This window comes from Colletes latitarsis, chromosome 12 (genome assembly GCF_051014445.1).
Source record: "Colletes latitarsis isolate SP2378_abdomen chromosome 12, iyColLati1, whole genome shotgun sequence".
Taxonomy (NCBI): domain Eukaryota; kingdom Metazoa; phylum Arthropoda; class Insecta; order Hymenoptera; family Colletidae; genus Colletes; species Colletes latitarsis.
In genome coordinates this window covers 23885516-23907678 of record NC_135145.1, presented here as the reverse complement: position 1 = coordinate 23907678, position 22163 = coordinate 23885516, and the positions used below count along the sequence as shown (strand labels likewise).

Below are 22163 nucleotides of genomic sequence, written 5' to 3'. Positions count from 1 at the left end.
ATTCAAAAGAGTCGATTTTACTTAAAGAAGTAAACGAAGATTGCGATTGCACTTTACAGGTGCATCGTTGAACTTACAAAAAACGCGAGGTCATAGGAAGATAAACTTATAACAGAGCATTTACGCGCAAAGTTGGGGATCTCTGTTTATAATTCGCGACGCCCGATAATGCGCTTTCTTTTCGTACGAAATAATAACGATTTGCCTTTGGTATGGTCGCGAGGTAGGATCGATTACGACGCTATCGTTTCGATGCGTAAATGTACACGATATTTTTACCCACTCGTGATAACTAACTTATTATGCGAAAGAAAGTTTCATACGTGTGCATACATTAAGATTTTACAACTGTTAACAATATAGATATGAATCGATACGACAAAAGCCACAAAATTACAAGGGACTGCCGTTGATTGAATATGCGCTAAAATATATTTCGCAGGAGAAACTGTACAATTACGAGTATTTTTTATCCTTGTATCGTACCGTAAATCATCGTGATTCACGATTGTGGCTCATCGTTCATCTTTATTGAACTACTAAAAACGTAATTTGTTTTACTCTTCTTTTTTTTTACTTTTTACATTTTTGCCACAAAAGTGAGGTATTAATTTAACAGGTTTCGCTTCCTATGCATCAAAAATGTTATTCGGTGCAGTCGAGGATTTAACAGAAGTATCACATTCGATAAATAAACTAGTCGCTATGTGCGATATAACAAAGAAAAAAAAAAGAAAATTCCGTGCGAAGTCTGTTTCTAGGAGGCACGTGAATTTTAAAGGACCTTTCGTCGGGTTAAAGCGATCATTGCATAAAGTGTTACGCGCAATTCGCTCGTAGTTAAACTCGATCTTACGTAGGAGAGGTATCGTTTTAAATATGTAAAAATCTAACCAATATTCCTTGCCTCGCGAAACGAACAACGAGAAACCGGAATATCGAAACGAGAAAATTCTGTAAATCGTTCTACGTATTGTTTGGCCACTGTACACTTACGTAGATGCAAACGTTCATTTAATTCCCATTTTAAGTATTCGAGAAGAGAAATGTAATTACTCTAGGCGAAAAATTGAGAGCTACGAAGGAAAGTGGTAGAACGATTCCGCTCGCGTCGATCGCGGAAAACGAAATACTTTGTACTCGACGGGCGCGAACTTCTTCGCGAAGTTCAACGTTTCATCACTTCATACTTACAATTAACGTTTCGTCGCGCCTTGTCGCGGTTTTAAGCAGTCTTCTTTTTTTCTTTTTTTTTTGTTTTTGTATGTGTTGGTGTGTGTATGCTCGTATGTGGACGTGTACGCATATAAGGAAATACGCTAGTATTTCCGGGCATCTTTCACGAAGATTGTTCAGTCATACGACAAGACCTAACAGAACCAATTATGACAAAAAAGATTCGTGCAGTTGGGGTTTCAAGGCAAACCATGGAGAACACTGTCGACTAACACGATGATCCTCTGTCGATTTTTAAGGTGTCTATTGCTCGTAGAACAAGAAAGTCTGAGCCGCGGAGAACACCTATTCTTCGTACACCAGGGACAACAGGTTCTACACATTTTATGCATTTTCACTGCCCTTCGGTGTTCAATCCTGAAACAAAGGGAAATATATTAAAGGATCTCTCTAGTTTGGAAAATAAATATATACAGAGTGTTTTCCCACCCCTGGTTTGAACACAGATCCCTCGATAAAGTATAGAATTACAACTGAATAACAGAGTTATGGACTGGTGGATACATTGTTGATTGTTTCAGGAAGGTTCATATGGAGTACTAGATACTTGTTTAGAAATTGTTATGTATACCTGGTCAAGACGATTTCGTGGCAAATTCGTGCAGTATGTCGCAAGCCATTTCAAGATCGTTCCTAGTAATACCCAGCGCTCTGATCACGGCATCTTGAGCAAATCCAAGAGCCGTCAGTTTGGTGATGTGTTCGACGTTTACGTTCTCGTATGCCGCGGTTTCTGGCTTAGCAGAACCGGCAAGATCGTCTTTACCTCTCATTAGAGCGGACAATCGAGCTGTATTTGCTTCCAGATTAATGTTCCTGACGACATGTTGCCTTGTACCGGGTATCACGATTGTGTTCTCATAATGATGATCCTGTCTATTGTACTCTTTGCTCGCTTTTGGTGGTCGTGGGACCGATAATGGGGGTGGAACCGGCGGCACGTTATTGCCGGATGTTGTTTGACTCGATATCGAGGATGCACCGTTGGAACGACTAGGTTTTTCAGGCAATGTCGGTGGCTGCGGTTGCGTTAGAGCAGCGTGACTTCCTTGGGAACGACGAATGTGCGTTCTGCCAACTGGAAACGGCACTGGTGGTATCGGTGGTGCCGGAGATGGCGAGGAAGCACGGTGCAACATGTCGTATCCTGCTTCAGAGTTCACTGGTAGAATAAAACAATAACGGTGAGGCCCTTGATTTTGATTTCAGCCTAAGAACTTATTAAATACACTGACGCTTACTATTATTATTTTGTTGATTGTCTGCGCTGGAGTTGAATACCGTGTTAGCTGCCGGCAATGGCGGTGGTGGTGCATTCTCCTTTGGTACAGTCAAGTGACGACCGTTCCTGGAGTGACTGTTTGGCGTGGGAGACGGAGATGGTCGTCGAGGAGGTAGCGGCGGACTCGGCACGATTCGTCGCGCCGAAACTGGCGAATTTGTTGGACTCGAGTCTTCTTCTTCGTCCGAATCGTCGCATATCAACCCACAATGCCCGTTACACAGATCCATTATTTCCTAAAACATTTAGAGTAACAGGAGATTGCATTAACTTCGACACTACTGTTTAACATAGAAAGGAGACCGGACTCGTTTTACTCTGATCTTTTAATTAATGCGACAGAATGCTCGAATGACTGTACAGGGTGTTTGCGTTATTACAGCACACCGTTTGTCTTGTAATTGTAATTCCACTTGTGAATACAACACGATCATTATGCACAATCATTCGAGTTAGGTTTTAGGCAGCGTTAGATTTTTTGGTAAACGATATTAGTAGAGTAAATTTTGTTCGGATAAAGTGTAACTAAAATGAAGCGTACAAATTAATTTCAGTTCTCGACGTTAGCCTTCTATAGACCGTAGACTCGGTGAGAAACAAAAGTTAATTGGTAATTAGCGTTAACTACAAAGCGACCGTATAAATTCGAAATTATTCGCGTCAGTTCAGTGTTTTTATCCGAATTAGAGAATAGAAAGTACAGAGTGACCTGCATAAAGCGTACGACGAGGATGCATCGAATATTATTTGCTTTTGTATTTTATCAACGTCCCAAACAGTTACCACAAAGAAATGGTCCATGACGCTTCCGTGCAGACCACCCTGTATATGCGAGGAAACATCACACAATTAATGCATAGTTACAAAGCGTGAAAGCGGAGGGTCATAATGCATTTGTTCACTTACCTGCGTTTAGCAGTGACAAACCATTCTCCTTCGGCTATGTACATTACCGATTAGCGTTCGATCATGCAGCGGGCAGAGCAATGGACCCAGTAGGTAAACGTTATGAAAATAAAGGTATAAACGATCATGCGAACGATAATAACGATACACCTTGGTTCGTTTTGTGTACATGTTCCATGTTTGGCAAACAGTGATCCACAGAGGGACGCCAAGAGCGAAACTAAAAAGTCCAGCAAAACGGGGGCGTTATGTGTACACATGTGCAGACGCAACTCGACGTAACAATGATATACAATTTTATTTAAATGAAAGAAAACGAAAGGTAGAGATAAATAACGAACGAAACAAACGTACTTCTCGTTTCCCTAATATTTTACAATGAGTAGGAGGAAAATGTACGCTACAGAGTAATGTTTACGAAATATTTATTTTAGATCTCTATGTCGCTGCTGATATACACAGGCAGCTTGGAACAGATCTGAACAGAATCGGGGATCGATCAGCAGCACTATCCATTGTACAAATAACGCTAAACGACTACACGTGAACGCAGTAGAAGCCTAATCTTTAATTTTTCGTGTTTCTAATGCAACGGGTATGTAGAATACTTCGGTGCTTACGTGGCTACGCTCAAAGAATTACTGTTTCTCGTTATTTAACTGCCAATCTTAGATAAACTATAAGAATAATGTTCGGTCGCGACGAACGAGTGCGATTTTCTGATTCGTGCATACAGAATCTGCGGTGTCTGTGTATCGAAAAAAAAAAAAAAAAAAAAAATGAGAAAGAGAAAGAGATGCGTATATCAACAGCATCGATATTCGGCATGAAGTGCTCTACCTACACAATCATTGGTAATAAAAACCTTTTAAGACTTGTTTTATGCGTGAACGGAATAAATAATAAATATCTAAGGTAATGAAAATAATTAACATCTTTGCCCTGGTAAAGATGTCGCATGTTATTACATTGTTCCTATCGCCAACAGGTACGTAATTAAGTCTAATAAAATACAAAAAACGAAAAATGACGAACGCGTACGTTCGTCTACAAGCTACATAGCACTTCTTCTTGCTCGATGTAAGCTACCGTGCTTCCACGAGAAGAAGGCACAGCATGTTTGCATCCCCACTCCTGTTGCAGTCCGCTGACTCATAGCTATTGGTCGAAAACAGCAAGAGTGGGGATGCAAACGCGCTGTGCCTTCTTCTCGTGGAAAGACGATACGCTATTTCTCTCGGAAGATAACTACGCTTTTTATCTACTTTTTATCAAGAGTACTATCAGAGTCACCTTTATATGCTTTTATCATATATCACTGTTCATACAAATATTAATAAAATGCCAGTGAATCAGAGTGATTTAAACTTCCGTGGAACAAAGCAAAAAGAGGAATGAATCTTGTTCAAACGAATTTTTATAGCAGAAGGTGCGGTTCGTATCATTGACTTCCTACTTTGCAACGTAAATTTATTAACGAATCTATTTTCGAACTGCACGCTAACAAAAGCATCGATCCGACATTACAAATGTCCTATTCTGCTAATAGCGTGTACTCGATATATTGTAGGCGAAGCTTCACTAATTTCAACAGTCGCGTTATGCATATAACTCCAAAGAAGACGCTCTGCCAGCTATACACATTTGCACATGCATTTAAAAAGTCGATTCATTTCTTAATTGATCGCGTGCAAAAAAGATTTTACTCTATCGTACAAAAAAGCGGATAATCCATACGTAATCGTTATCGTAAATTACGTAAGGAGTGTTCGACTATAATGTTATCTCTAAACATTACGTCGTTCGTAAAACGTATTTTTCCATTACTTCAAATAAATCGTTGTACTCTAAGTACAACTTACCACGTGTACGTTAAACGTCACGGTGTTTCGCTTCGTGGGAGCATGAATTATGAATGCAAACACTTCATAGTAAATGAAACAAGAACGGATGAGTCGTACAATAAGCCCTGAACGGTTTAATGCAAAAAAGCAACCTACCTTAGGGTCTCCATAAATGCAAAATTTTTGTTTCTTTTTTTGAAAACTCTTACTTATCTGCGAGTAGGTAATTTAAAAACGTGTTAGTTCAAACGAACACTCGTAAACTGCAAAAAACATTCGTATTAATCGTTCGCTGAATTTTTAAACGTTCGTGAAAACTATTCAGTTAAGCCATTCTGCGTGTTTCTTATGTACATACGAAAAAGATAAAAGCGAAAAAAATATGATTCGAACGAAGCTTACATAGAGACAAAAAAGTTGGTCCCTTTTTACATTGTTCACTCTTCGAACATTCACAGTAACCTTCTTGTCGTTACGTTCAAGCTTACGTACCTCGCGAGAGGCAACGAGTTCGATGATAATCTTACGAATGATATGACGCGACGATCGTATAAACTCGAAATCTCGCGTGAAATGCATGAAGCATTCTTTAAAAATGAGGCGTGTTGCTGGGAGAAGTTGTTATACATAGAGCACATTTAATATAATGAGGGTAGGTGCTACTCCTAGTCGGATACCTCGGTGTCGGGGTCAAGATCCCGCGTGGGGGTCGATGCATTACTAACGGACGCTGAATGTGTTCCAGGCCGATGTGTTCTTCGAGGATCAAACGGATCGATAACTATCTGTTCCGTTCCTTTAATTTCGGCTCGGCAAAACGGACAACCCTGTCCCTCGGAATCCTGTAAAATCGTACATCACAAAATTCTTTCTCGATGCACGTCTGCGCGCGAAATTAATCAAATTTACGTTAATACCTGCCAAGCCGTGAGGCACGGTGTACAAAGAAGATGACCGCAAGGTTCTATCCTCACATCTTTGTCATTCTCTGCACAAATTTTACACAACTGGAATGTGCTACCCATTTCGCAATATAGTTCATACTGTTCTGCTGTGACTTTTATGTGCTCCTCTGGTGTAGGCTGCACTGCCCATGTTAGATCAGGATTTATGTTATGGCCATCAGGGTATAAGTAACTGAAATAAAACCATTAAAAGTTAGAAACCTTTTAAACTTCCGTTAACGTTTCCCTATTCTGCATATACTTACAAGCCTTCCCGATATCCATCAAGCAAGGCTTGACAAAGACTTTTATTGTGAGGTATAGTTTGAAGAATATCTCCATCGGATGTTACGTAGCCGATAGCCCATTGTCCTAGCCTTGTACAACTTAACCGGAACACGTAACTTCCAGGTCTGCAATACTTTTGTAAACGTGCCTTCACTTCGTCGTAAGTAAGGAAAGCTACATATCCAGGATGGGTCACAGCCAGAATTTTCCAATTACGTAAAAGCGTAGACCAAGGTTGAAATAACCTACCAAGGATAAGAAAGATATTAAAATCTCGTAATTCTACAAAATAATTGATTTTTTATATCTGTAAACTTACCTTGTAAACACATCAAACTCAAAGTTAGAGATATAGTCATTGCATGTAAGATCTATTGTAGACTTCAATGCCATAGCTTGCAGCACAGAACTAATTGGATGAACTTCATTCAACTTATCTCTGAATACTTTCCATGGGACCAATGTACTAAAAACAAAAACAGAAATTATCTACTGTTAACATGTTAAACATTGTATTGTAACATTTATTTTTCAAATAGAGTATTGACCTTATTGGTGTAAGATTAAGGGGCAGGTTAAACTTAAAAGGATTAAGAGACAATCATAAAAAGGGTGCAAATCGTGTACATCATCATAGCATGTATTAATTAAAAATAATCATTTTTATTTCGACGTTACGACGATGAGGTTCTATTTCAGTTGATTAGAGATTGAAGTATTCGATAAATTCTATAAGTCCCATAAAATTCGATGTCATTCAATGAATCAGTGTCAAGAAAATAAAATGTCCAAGTCATTTTCTACTGTAATCATATGTCGTCAACACACGTATATTTGCGTATGTGTGCCACCCGGTAGATGCTCACTTAAGCTAGTAGATGGCAACCGGCTCGTCAGTGTGAAAGCAGAGCTTCTAGTGCGTGGTTGACGGTTCTCTCTATTTCTAACGATTGTCAAGGTATCTTTGGTAAGATACGTGATTTTTACCATGAACATTTATTATCGTGCGCAAATCATATCATCGCTTTCATCGTACGTGCAGAAATACGTAGCATTAAAATATTACGTGATTCTACGTAAAATATCAGACGTCTCGTGCAACTCGATAGTACGGTCTTTTCGAGGTTCGCACGACGAACGACAGATGGCAATCGATTTCAATCCGTCGCGTGCAAAAATTTCATTGTAACGGTTTTTTAAAAAATTATTCTTTGATATACATATTCTTCACGCTATTTTACAGCAGTATCATACCACGGTTTACCCAAGAACAAAATTACATAGTTGTTTATAATCTTATCCGTCGTTTAGACATCAGAATTTTATCGCGATTACCGTTATCTACTACATCTCTACATCCCTTCAATAAAGAATGACAAATATCAAATTCCACATTTTGTATATAACTTGTTCGAAATCACGGTAAACTAATCTGCTACGCGTTATTTAGCTTGGACTTCTCGAATCGTAAATAGTATTAGTACAATTTCAGGGGCACAATCGTGTACGTACAGCAATACTACGCACCGAAGAATGCGTTTTATGAAATTGGTGCTGCCAGTGGGATTTGTCAATCACTTTATTCGAAATTTCACAGGCACGTAATTCGATAAGTTTTACACCTGTTCCCCTCTTCCCCCGTCCTGCTATGAGAAAACCGAGGTGCAATCTTTTTATTTCAAGGATGAAACTTAATACGATAGTAATCCATCCAAAGATCAAACTACAGAGACGATTATTAACAATTGTACGATATAATATCGCGAGCATTGCATCGAAAACAGTTCGTATTATAAATTCATTCGTATAAAAAGATGCACAGTATCGCTACTATTTAAAAAGAAGTATTACTGCTTTTTTAACAAAATTACCCAACGATCTCGAAATTAATCTCACGTGTGCAGAAACTTTACGACGAAGCAAGCGTATCTTGCCATGTCCTTTCATATCACGGTCAGTGAATACTTATATTCTGCGTGCGTATGTGCCTACTAGTAGGATAATACTACGACTCAGATGTTCCCAACTCATTTAGCGTATCTACGTATCCTAATAAACAAGATCAGCACACAAAATATTTCTACAGTATTTAAAATTTGACCACCAAAGCTCGAAAGATTGCTAGCAATCTGTGAACTGCCTGATAAACATGCTAAATTTAGGTTGGGAATTTCTGCTGTGTTTTGTATCGCTTGTAGCATGTTATCAGAATGTTATTTGCTCCAATTTATGTCGTTAACAAATACAATATTCGTTTACCTTTCACAGTTTGAAGGTATAATGTGTAGTAGTATAAGCATAAAATAACAGGAACGTAACTTTGAAACGATACGTGCTAAATGTCACAGCATTGAACACACAATCAATATAGTAAACTTTGCACACGCCAATGAGAACGATCCATGCACGACGTGTCATACATTAATTATGAAGAAGTTGCAAGTAATCATTACACGAGTAAGGTTAGGGTTAAATTAACGCGAGTTTCTAACCTTCACACATCTACGATCGAGACGAAAAACACACACACCGATAGAAGACTACATTGTTTCTGTTTCGCGCCATTTTTTGTTCTTTGCATTCGTTGTGTTTCCAGCACTTTAAATCCACTATAAATGACATATTCCGTGTAAAATCATTGAGATATTCTAAATGTCAGTCGAATTCAGTCGTGGCAGCAACCATGAACGGAAATGGGAATTACGAGGAAGCTAAATCGATTAACGATTTTACCGCCAAAAATGTGGAAGGTGTCTGTTTCGCGCCATTTCTCATTCTTTGCATTCGTTGTGTTTCCAGCACTTTAAATCCACTATAAATGACATATTCCGTGTAAAATAACATTGAGATATTCTAAATATCGGTAGAATTCAGTCGTGGCAGCAACCATGAGCGGAAATGAGAATTACAAGGAAGCTAAATCGATTAACAATTTTACCGCCAAAAATGTGGAAGGTGTCTGTTTCGCGCCATTTCTCGTTCTTTGCATTCGTTGTGTTTCCAGCACTTTAAATCCACTATGAATGACATATTCCGTGTAAAATAACATTGAGATATTCTAAATATCGACCAATTTCAGTCGCGGCAGCAACCATGAGCGGAAATGAGAATTACAAGGACGCTAAATCGATTTACGATTTTACCGTCAAAAACATCAAAGGCGAAGATGTCCCACTTTCGACGTAAGTATTCCCGTCAAGCTGGCTAATTGTTCTTTTATACAAGGAGATTCTAGAGGCCAAAATAAGACGAAAATCAAGGATACTAATTTGTTGATTTTGGCTTCGTTAAAAAGTTATAGAAACATTTCTGCCCACACGGTATATTTTCGGTAAAGAATTTTTTTCTCGAAACTGAGTAGGATTTCGGGGGTATGTATAATGACCAAAAATGATTGTAATTGACCCCTGCAACTAAAAATAATTTTTTTTGAACGATTTGGAATATTTAATTTTTTCGAAAAATTTCATACCTACTCGAATTTTTTTCTCGAAAACGCGTACGAATTTGAGGGTATGTCTATTCACCAAAAATGCTTGTAATTAACCCCTGTAACTAAATATAATTTTTCGATTTTAAATTTTTCAATTTAATTGTTTAATAACTTTTTAACGAAGCCTCAATCAACAAATTGAAATTTTTGATTTTCGTTTTATTTTGACCTCTAGAATCTGCCATTAAAATTTTTCCCAGTGGTGGCTGAACACTCTGCATATTCATGTACACATGTATACCGTTCATTTTGTCGTATTTTCAGATACAAGGATCATGTATGCTTGATAGTAAATGTGGCGTCAGAATGCGGACTCACAGCGACAAATTACAAAGAACTGAATGAATTGTACGATGAATACGCCGAGTCCAAAGGTACAATGAATCCGATAAATCTATTTTCCAACACACTTGTTAACACTATCGATCAATTACGAAACGATACGTTTACAGGTTTACGAATTTTGGCTTTCCCTTGCAACCAATTTAACGGACAAGAACCAGGTGGGAGCGAGGAAATATGCAGTTTCGCTGAACGACAAAAGGTATTCGAATCTTTTACAAATACACGTATGGATACAAATGGAAACTTGCTCAACGTATGCTTGCATTCTGTTCTAGGTGAAATTCGACTTGTTCGAGAAAATCAAGGTGAACGGAGGCGAGGCTCATCCCCTTTGGAAGTATTTGAAAAAGGAACAAGGAGGATTGATGGGAAGCTTCATCAAATGGAACTTCACCAAGTTCATCGTCGACAAGGAAGGCAAAGTTGTGGAGCGACACGGCCCTGATGTAGATCCTAGTAAACTGAAGAGCAAGCTTGAAAAATATTTCTAAGCATTCTTGTATCGTTTTCTCAGTCTACTACAATTTGTACATAATACAAATTGTAATCGAGGAACACTTATTTAAGGCTGATGCATCGACCGCACTTTGTTCCTATGAAAAACATAACAAGCGTATCAATATTTTGTGTTAAATTGTAATAAATTTTAGACACATAGTGTTAATATAACAGAGCTTTACTATTATGTCTCTGTCGATACATACACTTTTCTACATGCAAACGAACAATCTTTTCTTTTTTTAAATAAGTACCGATAAATAAATGTTTTATAACCGTATATATAAGTGAGAAATAATAAACAGGTAATTCTAATATACTTTCAGTGCCATGTTTTTCCTCTGAGCCGCTGTGAGTCTGTGTTTGATAATATTTTTATGTTGTTTACAGTACAAGAGGCGTTCCCTATTATAAAATTACACAGTAATCAACTGATTTTGATGATTACTGATAGTCTGTCTGCCTTGTTAGATGCCTCGTCTTAGTGGAAGCAAATTTTAATCCGAAGGGATCGTGGAACAATTAAATCGAACCGTATAAAAGGCACTAATGATGTTAAAAATAGACCCGGTCACGAACAAACGTAAACGCAGTGACGTAGGACGAAAGCACGCCCGCGGCACCCACTACTACTGCAGAAAAAGACAATGGTCCGCACGTCAGAGAAATCTATAATTGCAACGTGCCTTTAAAGCATAGGATTGCTTTTGCGCGTCCCGTGCTGCATTCATTTTTTCTCTGAAAGGTGACAGACTGTTGATGCAACATCCGGGAAGTAGGCTGGCCGACTCATCGGCCTTTCTCAACCAAATTCTTCCACTTTTCACAATGTCTGTTTCGCGACATGCGGTCACCTGTTATCCTGGCAAAAGAAGACTCTCTGTCGAATACAGCTGGCCATAGTTTCATTCTCAATGCTAACTTCAATCGGTCCAGATGTTCACAATAGACTTCTGCAGCCATCTTTTTATTTTCAGTGCCTCAGTGCGTCCACGACGACCTTCTGATGAAATATGGATTAAGAAAAGGAATGTTTGTTGCCGATTGGCCAGAGATTATTTATTGTGGCTTTGTATCTATATACAGAAGCCTGTATCAATTCTGCAGTGAACGGTTTCAATATTTTAACCGAGCTGTACTAAATTTATTCAATGAATTATACAGAAGAAATGGATCGTAAAAGAACACATGTTGTGGACAGAATAAATTTACTGCTGATAATACCGGTACTTTCGTAAACCAGTATGATGTCATACGTTTTCATACTTGCACGTATAAGGATGGTACGAACGTAAGAAGAATATGTTGGTGTTTAATTTTGTAAGGTATAAGTATGAACTGAAATAAATAAGAAGAATATACAGGGTGTTCGGCCACCCCTGGGAAAAATTTTAATGGGAGATTCTAGAGGCCAAAATAAGATAAAAATCAAGAATATTAATTTGTTGATAAAGGCTTCGTTAAAAAATTATTAACGTTTAAAGTTCCGCCTGTACAGAATTTTTTTTTAGAAAGTGGGTGGGATTTCGGGGGTAGGTTTATTCACCAAAAATTATTGTAATTGACCCCTGCAACCGAAAATAATTTTTCCAAAACGATTTGAAATTTTTTAATTTAATATTTAATAACTTTTTAACGAAGCCTCAATCAAAAAATTGATATTCTTGATTTTCGTCTTATTTTGGCCTCTAGAATCTCCCATTAAAATTTTTCCCAGGGTTGACGGAACACCCTGTATAGTGATTTTTTAAGACAATTCGAGGGACATAGTCTATCTTGTTAATGTTTTGTAGGTGTCGATGATGGAACGACTGTACTCAAGTTTCTGTCAGAAAGTACTTGTTACTCGCTGTACGACCCGATATACACGCATTCGTCTCCGGAGCTTGTTCCAACAGTGTCAGAAATTAATTCGACGTTCTCAGCTCGAAAAATGGGTCGATGCATCCCAGGCACATTTGAGCAACACGATGACATAATTACAGGCCATCGTGTCCCGTGCGGGAGCAGGTCAAGGATGAAAGGCGAACACTCGACCTACCGCGAAATACTTTTTCTCTCCTTTTTCTTGCGCGTTGATACTTCAACAACGGATGTCGCGCTACCACGCCTCCATTTATATTTATTTTATCTAATTAGTAATCTTCACAATCGCCAGATTCAACTAGAATCTAGTTACTATCAAGATTTACAGCGAGATTAATATTAAATAATGTTCTTAGGTACGGGACGATGGGTTAAAGCGTTAAAATTCACATTTGGAGGAAAGTTGCCACTCTATCCGGGATCTGGGTAACGGGATGCAGGATGGAAAGAAAAGAAAAGACGCTGGAGTTCGCCGTGGCGCGTGTCCTTCCTGAATTTCAATCCTGAGCCGCTTTACGTCACCGTTAAACTGGGTCACGTCCTCTATTGCAGGAGTAACCCGTGTCTCGGAATTGAATGTTCCGCGATATATCTACACGCACATGTATATTGTACACGTCTATATAATACACACAGTGTCCCACGCAACTGGGAGAAGTTATATCTCTAAAACGGACGGAGGTACAAAAGAATGTCCTGAGGCGAAATTGAACGTCATCCGCGCAGACTGAATGTAATTTTATTCATTCCTATGCATTGTTTGGAACTGAAATGTCGAGTTTTGTGCAACTTTCACGGCTGGAGACAATGCAACGTCTGTATTTTCTTTAACTCGGTTAGTAACTAGCTGTTCGATGAGGCAGTCTTTGATATTATCAAAAACAAGCTTCCTCCAGGTGATAAAGTCGGGACACTGTGTTGCTACGTGTACGTGTGTGTACATACATATGCATAGACTGTGCGTGGTTAATGTACAAAATGAAGCCGAGAGATACTAACGCTATAATTAGTCGTCCTTGCTTGTCGACTGATCCGAGGCTCGCCTCCATTCATAGATCGCTGCTTTTCCAACGCACCGATGCCCGTCTTCCATGTGATCGCTGATTTGTTTCTCGCCCGAGGACGATTCGAAATCAACCGACCGTAACATTGAACTTTCTTTCGATATTTCACGCCCGTTCTATCAAATTATTTATCGTGTTTATCGATAGGCTGATAAACACTGGACTTGGCAATTCGTTTCGACAAACGCGCCGCAACTGTAAAGCTGACAATCCGTCGAACCTGCATGCACGCGTTATCTCGCCCCTTGCTTAAGAATTTAAAAACAAAGGATGACGAATGCCTAATGCACGCAGATAATGAAAGGCCTCTCCAGGCAACTGAGACCTCGTTAGAAACGCGATACTAGTTTACACAAACGAAGATCAATGTTTTAACGTAATATCAATTCTTATATTTGCGACCGTTTCAACGATCTAAACCTACGTTTTAACAGTTTTCAGGCCCTTAGGAAAGACTCAGGATGGAAGCCGTTTAATTTAAACTGGAAACCTTCACCGTCCTTTTGTTTTTCAACCCACGGCAAAAAGGTTCCCGCTGTAAGGTTTCTAACCATCGACGGTTGAACGCGGTTACGCAATGTACGGCGAAAATACACCCATGGAAAATGTCAGTGGAACGACTGGAGCCGCGTTTCAAGGATGCCCCGTTCGTTTTAAAGGTTCTGCGTGTTCGTGTGAATCCGTGAGGCTACTCCCTCGACGGTGCCTACCGTTAACCGCATTATCGACGTTATATCGAACATCGTCGTCGCTCGACCGAGTCAAAGATGCTCTCAACGACACACGCGGGTAACTGCAAACGACGCGCAAGCTCCTCCGCATCCGCGTAACGCAAACTTTTAAGATACTTTCTGTGTAAAGCGAATGTACAAGCACCGTAGTCTATTTTCCAAACGCACAGAGTGTCCAAAAATAACGTCAGCGGCGAATACTAGAGTCTGTGGATGGTGTAGACCACGGTGCTCAATGCCTCATCGATCAGCTCGCGCCTCGTACGGAGGATTTCCACCCCCAATTTCACTTGTTGCTAAGCGATCTACACTCACAGACGCTCCTAGTTGCGTTTCGTGGAAAGAATTTTAATAGATACTCGTGGTGCAGCGCAGGGGGTGGAAAAACGTCTCCTCGAAGTTCGAGCTTGACGATTTTCACGATCGCCAGCGAATCTGAATCAAAATCTCGATAAACGTGGACGAAGGATAGTCGTGAATAGCTGGTCTACGCGTGGCCACGACGATTCGTACAATTCGCTCGTTTAATTCGCTTTAATCGCGACGTCACGTCCCCTTCCTTCCGCTTCGGCTCCACGTCCGGATGCGAGCTTAACTCGCCGACTGGCAACGGGGGCAGGCGGGGGGGACAGGATTTTCGACGTAACTCTTCAGACACGGATAGCTGATAGACATCGGGCCTATCAATGCCGTTCAACCCCCGCTGATCAGAATTTTTCTACAGAAACGAACCCAACGGTGCAGAATTCGCGTTCCAGACAGCCGATATTCTCGCTCGCGTACGATATCGATCCTACGGCAAAAGCGTACGACCCCTTTATTCCTTTCCTCCAAGTCTACAGGCCGTTTCACATAACCGGGTAGATCTACAGTGACCTCAAATGACCTTCAATTATAGTCCACTGTACTCTACTCGAAATACTGCATCAGAATGTGATAAAAAAATGTGTTATTTAATATTGTATACGTTATGAGACAGCTACAGATCTATCTATGACCCCCTTAGGGTCGTTTGAAGTATATCGTACGAGTGAGAATATGGATAAATAATGATACAATTAGAGTTGTCTTGGCGAGAGTCTTCCAGACCCAGCTGGAGAGTACCGCCATTTTGAATTTCGGTAAAAGTCTTCGATTTAAGCCCAGTTTCATTCAAAAAGCGCTCGTCCGGGTCGTGACCTTCATTTGTGAGTAAAACTCGCTTTTATAGGATCGAGCCCGTGTACTCGTTTCGAGTAATTACACGGAGTGCTTCGTTATTAATCGACACAATTTCAGAGGCGAATTTAGCGCGGCAAAAGGTTCGTGTAAATATGGATCCCCATTTAACTTCGTTTACGTAAAGTTTAACGCCGCGGTGCGCGCAAATATGATGCAATAACGTATCCGCGGGAACCGTCCTTAAAAATATAAAATCGACTTTAGGAACGAAAGGTCAACAAGCCTGCATCAAACTGCCTCTGAACTTATCAATGCGAACGTGCATTACGAATTTCAAGCGCGGTTCGACCTTTGCTACCTCGAAATAAGAGAAAACAGATGAAAGGAAACCTAAATCTCGCAAGATTTCAACGTTCATTGTGCCATAGAGATGGCGTGCAAAATCACTAACAGTGACCTATCACAGTGACGACAAAATCACGATCATCGTGATTAAAAAGTAGCAGTTCATCTAATTGTGCATATTGACAATTTCTTAACAAAAATAGATTTATGCATTTCAATAAAAAGAAACTTTCGTTACGCTGGGACTTAAAATTCCAAAACTATGGGAACGATTTGAAGACTAGAGGACGCCATCTTTGCGTTTGGAAAGAAGCAATGGAGGCTTGATATTTGCATGGTAACGCTAAGCCGATTGTAGCTCCCAGCGACATATTGCATCCGCGTAGTTTATGAGACACCAGAGCTTTGCACCTGACACCCGATATCTCGTGAATAAACAGGAGCCGTGTTCTCGTACAACGTACCGGGCCGTCATGTGTACTCGAAACGGAATTCAAAATATATCGATACATATATCGATCACCCAGCGAGCTCGACGTGGGTCGAATTAACGGTCTTGTTTTAGGCCGGATGCGGTAATTCGGTGATTCAGGGACGCCCCGCCACGAAAACGCTTGATACACCGACGGTTCGAATACAGGGTGTCCAACTATTCCGTCGCACGGGAAGCCTAAAATATTCAATAGTAAATACGGATGATAAAAATCGGACAAATTAGAAGAGGACGTTAAATGGTCCAACCTGTATTTACCCAGGGGGAAGAAAAGACACGTTAATGAAATAATCGTAGGAGACAAGAAACCGGAATGCTCAACCTCGTTGAGTTCCATTCTGCCTCACCACTTTTTTCTCATACGGCTTTCCCAGCCCACATCCGGATATCGTTATACGTATCGTGAAGAGAAGAGAAGATTCTGCCCCCAGCCATACATCGCCGGCTCCACTACAACGATCCGTTCTATGCGTCGGATAGATGACTTCGGTCTCCTTTTCGATAAAAGCTCACCCCTTGCCACCGACTTCCGGTACACTCATCACTGAAAACATCCATTAGCGAGGCGAGCTGGTGGTCGCGGTCGCTTCCACGCCAAACACGAATTTAAATTCGTTCCAACGACGGTGTTACAAAACGAGGAAGAAAAAAAGAAGAAACACCACACGCCCGCGTGTGATTTCGATTTATTTTTCGCTCGGATTACATCATTCGGGACGGCCTGTATTTTTTCCGCCCACGACGGAAGTAAATTTATATCGGACTACTGATTTTTCCCGAGTTATCGCGTAGGCGTAATAACGATAAACACAGGGTAATTCCCGGAACTACGTTCTAAGCGTAGATAGGAAAAAGTAAAGGAAAATTTTGCGTGGTTGAACGACCTCTATTGTTCTACAAAATAATTTCGAATCGCGCGAAATGTTTCTTTTTTTTTCTATCCTTGCCTCGAGAAGATATGTAGAGCTGGTCTTAGCTCGGTTACTAAAATCGCTTTGTATATTATTTCCGGTGGGATAAATCGAATCGAAGCTTACGTTTATCTTATCCACGTCGAATTAAACGCGCCGTGAATCCGGGTGTTATGCTCGATTTAAAGAGTGCCAGCGTCGCGTGTACGGCATCGTGCGCGCGCATGCGGCAACCGGATGTCCGCGGATCATTTGACCGGAAACTGAAAGTTCGCACATCGGCGTAATCGAATCGGCTCGCCGCATGTTAATCGCGCTGCAATCGCCCGCATCCTACCGTTCCGAGCTGGAATGGTTCTCCGATAATGCTCCACTCCTGTTTAACCTCCTTCGAAGAACGCGTGGGCACTTATATTACGAGGAAACGCAATGTGCTCCACAAGTTACAAAACGACAAAAATAACACACGTCCTTACGAAAAATATTGCACAGCGGAAAGTTTCAGGTTAGTTCTTCCATTAAGAATCAACGACCCCTATATTGTGGGACACATATTATTGAGATTTGTGTTCTACAAGTTACAAAACGACAAAAATAACACACGTTCTTACGAAAAATATTGCACAGCGGAAAGTTTCAGGTTAGTTCTCCCATTAAGAATCAGCGACCCCTATATTGTGGGGCACATAGGAACTAATCTTCCGGAATGCTGATCCTATTATTGAGGTTTGTTATTCTGCTACTAGGTTATGCAGAAGTTTAGAATTTTGTCTGTGGGTCATCGATTCTCGATTAAGCTTAGGTTTGGGAACGATTCTAAGAGACTAAACGAAGATTTTACTTTAACAGAGCCCTATAGTGCAATAGTCTACCGCGAAACGTTCCCGCCGGTGAAATTAGAAAATACTTGGCTGAAAATAGAATAAGCTTCCTGGGAAACGATAAAATATTAATACTTTATGCGGCCCGGCGAATCGGTTATATTAAACTTGTGGAACTTTAAGCATCCGTCTGCGTCGCGCGGCTCTTTATTTATTTATTTATTTCGGCCGCGAACGGGATTAACCCCGCGGCACAATAAAATTAATGTTCACGTAGAGTTTGATTTGAAACTAGCAAAATAAGACGAAAATCAAGAATATCAATTTGTCGATGGAGGCTTCGTTAAGAAGTTATTAACGTTTAAAGTTCCGCCTGAACTGAATTTTTTTCTCGAAACTGAGTAGGATTTCGGGGATATGTCTATTCACCAAAAATGCTTGTAATTGACCCCTGCACCCAAGAATAATTTTTTTAGAACGATTTGAAATTCTTTAATTTCGACGAAAAATTTGTCCATCTATCCGAATTTTTTTCTTGAAACTGAGTAGGATTTCGAGGGTATATCTAATGACCGAAAATAATTGTAATTGACCCCTGTAGCCAAAAATAATTTTTTCATAATGATTTGAAATTTTTTAATTTCGTCGAAAAATTTGTCCACTTATTCAATTTTTTTCTCGAAAATGGTTAGGATTTCGAGGGTATGTCTATTCACCAAAAATGATTGTAATTGACCCCTGCAACTAAAAATAATTTTTTCAGAATGATTTGAAATTCTTTAATTTAATTTTTTAATAACTTTTTAACGAAGCCTCTTTTGGCCTCTTTGGGCCTCTAGAATCTCTCGTTAAAAATTTTTCCAGGGTTGGCCGAACACACTGTATACGTAAATCAGTGCATTGCCGATGTAGCGTCTAAGCGAACTCATTGAATCCAAGAAAAAGTCACCGTCGCGACTAAGGCTATTTGCTAAATTGCAGATTCCATTAACGGGGTCACTGCGAACCGAGCTTTGTTCTGTACGCCATCGGTCTGAAAGGAAGAACGGGGGTAACTATCCTATTACTCTTTTTCGACGCTTTGAATAAATTAAAATGATTAAACTTTGAAAATAATAATCCTCGGCTGATAATGTTTACTTACGAGTCATTTCAGTTCGCAGTGAAAAGAAAAGACGATGCGTTTCCGTTCGACGATATCGGAAATGATCCGCGACGCAACCGATAAAAACACGTCCGTGATTTCATTAGAAACGCCGTCAGACGAACAGTTACCGCCTGTATTAGCGCAAAGCTACTTCCGGTCTATGTAATCGGAATTCCATTTATACCTCGTTACCGAGCGTCGAACCGTGTAAATCGTCAGGACGAACCGTTACCGACCATTGTCGGTCGGTTACTGTCCATTGGTCGCGAGTGGAGCATCGCAGGCACGGAAGAAAAGAAAGGAAATCCTCTCACGATTCCGGAGAACCGGGAACGCGTCCAACGACAAAAGAATTTAACGATCGACTAACGGTAGAACTTCATGGAACGGACCATCGATGCTGGATGTGCTCAAGACCGAAAGAAACTGCTTCGAATACGCTTTTTCATTTTACATCGTTGCAAACTACATAATCTAAAATTTGTTTCGGTACTTATTTTCGTAACCTTGTTAAAATTCACAAATTCCATCCAAATTTATTTCCCTGGAGGTATTAACTTAAAAATGAATTTTTCTAGTATCATAGCGGTAAATCCTATCATCCATATATGATAGTCAAAGTGTTAATTAGTCTTCTAGTCATCGCTAACCATCGATGTAAAATTCGTTTCCAGGTTACTGTTGCTCAAAAGGTAGAAGAGGACGCGCTGAGGGAAGGGGTTGGATTGTTTTCGTTTAGTATCGTTTTACAAATCACACGCACACCTACTTTTACTGGAATACGTCATGACGCCGTGCTGCCCGGCTACGTGCCGCCGCGTAGCGATTTATCAGCCGGTATAAATAAACGGCGAGAGCAGTTCGAGCCAATTCATGAATGACTGACTGCCGCTGCATGGTCTGCCCGCAAAAGAACCTCGCGATTTGTCGGCGTACGAGAAGGATTGACCGACTACTCTAAATTCGAGACCATTCCAACTCGTTTTATCCGAGTCGATCGCATGGATCGATTATCGAGTAATTAAAAAGAAAAAGTGAGCATTGTGCTCTCAAGTACGCGTAGATAGCTTCACTGAAAGTAACGTCAGAAACGCGATAACGTTGCTTCAATACGTGAGTTCCGTATCGCACGCAAACGTTAAATGAATTAACGTTATCGTCGGAGAAAATGAAATCTTAATACTTTCGTGTCCTATCTCGTGCGTATAACAAACGATAATACCTATCGTGTCAGTCCTTACCATGACATTGTAAATTTAATACGAAAAACAATAGAACGAAAGAAACGCTTCTCATGCCTCGTAATACTCGAGAAAACGGACTAAACGCTAATAAATCGAAAAACTTCATTGCCAAATATTTAAAAATCAGCACATTCTGTAGAAAAGCAAATACAACCAAGTGGATATGTCAAAACCGAGACAGGTTATTCGCGTCAGTATTGTATCGCCTATTTTGGGACACCCTGTATATCGGTTCGCGCGTGAAAAAGAACACTTCCGGTCGACGAAATACATTTCGCGGACGCCGTCAGCTGCACACGAGCCGACACGTCCCGGTTTTCAGTTACGCGATAGGTAATGTCAATATCAATGAGACGTGCAGTCGTTTTTAGGTTAGGTGTGCGCACGTGCGAGCCCAACAGCGCGCGTTTATTATTCGTTTTTACGCACACGTCAGGGTCGCGAGGCACACGCGGCTGGCAAGTGTGTCCTGTTTACACGATCGAAAAGATGGAAGAATGGAAGAGGAGGAAATCGATCGTTGGATCGTGGTACGCACCTGATACCGAAGCTTTCTTTCCAGAACTCGGCTGCATCCGCTTTGGTGATACGGAACTTGTGTCCAGCGAACACACCGCTGGGAAAGATGGCCTTCAATTCGGACAACATGTGGCTGAATACAAGACTCAGCTTTGTCAGGTTCCTACGATAGTGGGAAGTCTCGTCGAACATCTTATCCTTGCCCTCTTTGAACAATTTGATCGCTTGCTTGCACTTTCTCATAAGGTTGTTGATGAACACACAGAAGTGTTCGTTGCTGTGCAACACCTGCATCCTGTCTTCGTATTTGCTGTATATCAGTCTGAGCCGCTGATACGTGTCAGGCAAGATGTCAAGGATGAACGGTGGTGAATTTTTCAGATTCATCCGTTGATGTTGACAGAGCTTCACCACCTTGTCCATCAACTTCCAGGTCTTATCTAACATTCGTTTGTCGGTGGAGAGTTTCGGTAGTGTCATAGGGTCGGCAAAGCGACCGTGGAGCTTCTGAAAAATTGAACCTATGTGCACGGCGCGCGTACGACTGCTGTGTCCTCCCGACGACATCTTGACGTGCGCGTGCATATCCCTCCGACACCGGGACTCCCTGGTGGTGGTGCTCGCCTTCGACGCGAGTCCCCGCGCACTCTTGCACTTACACCTTCGAAAAATCACCAACAAACAAGCCTTGGTTAGGTTAGCCTGGTCTACACTCGCGCGATACGGTACAATGCATTTCCCCTTTAGCGAGACGCGTCCACTACATCAACGACCTTCTCACGAAGTCGCGGCCACGAGATGTACCATAACGTTACGCGATACCGCATCCTAGACTTGCTACACCGTACTGACAACAGCGGACAACCACACGAATCGACACTGACATGACCAAGCGTGCCCGTACTCGTTAATTATGCATTTGCTTCCATCCACGGACGCTTGGCGGCGGTGGCGTAGCGCGCTCGATTTGAACCGTCTAACTAATGCCGTTCGGGCCCCGAATTTTACGAAATTCAAACGTGCAT

The 22163-nt window shown here is 40.8% G+C and overlaps 2 protein-coding genes across 3 annotated transcripts; one reads left to right on the top strand and one right to left on the bottom strand.

The window, feature by feature from the left end:
* Positions 1-780: 780 nt before the first annotated feature.
* Positions 781-22001, bottom strand: Cbl (E3 ubiquitin-protein ligase CBL). The gene is made up of 8 exons (XM_076780218.1): positions 21158-22001; positions 6820-6966; positions 6479-6745; positions 6186-6405; positions 5946-6110; positions 2478-2754; positions 1808-2398; positions 781-1593 (listed from the first exon to the last, which is right to left on the bottom strand). Exons 1-7 carry the CDS (start codon positions 21721-21723, stop codon positions 1812-1814), a joined length of 2229 nt encoding a protein of 742 aa, XP_076636333.1. The 5' UTR covers positions 21724-22001; the 3' UTR covers positions 781-1593; positions 1808-1811.
* On the top strand, positions 7308-11155 carry Gtpx1 (glutathione peroxidase-like 1). Of its 2 annotated transcripts, XM_076780219.1 has the most exons (6): positions 7403-7467; positions 7993-8097; positions 9580-9682; positions 10258-10367; positions 10446-10537; positions 10614-11155. In XM_076780219.1, the coding sequence occupies exons 2-6, from the start codon at positions 8034-8036 to the stop codon at positions 10827-10829; spliced, it is 585 nt and encodes a 194-aa protein (XP_076636334.1). In that variant the 5' UTR covers positions 7403-7467; positions 7993-8033; the 3' UTR covers positions 10830-11155. The 2 variants fall into 2 exon arrangements, with proteins under 2 accessions (XP_076636335.1, XP_076636334.1); XM_076780220.1 differs by lacking the exon at positions 7993-8097 and having other exon boundaries at positions 7308-7467.
* Positions 22002-22163: the final 162 nt, after the last annotated feature.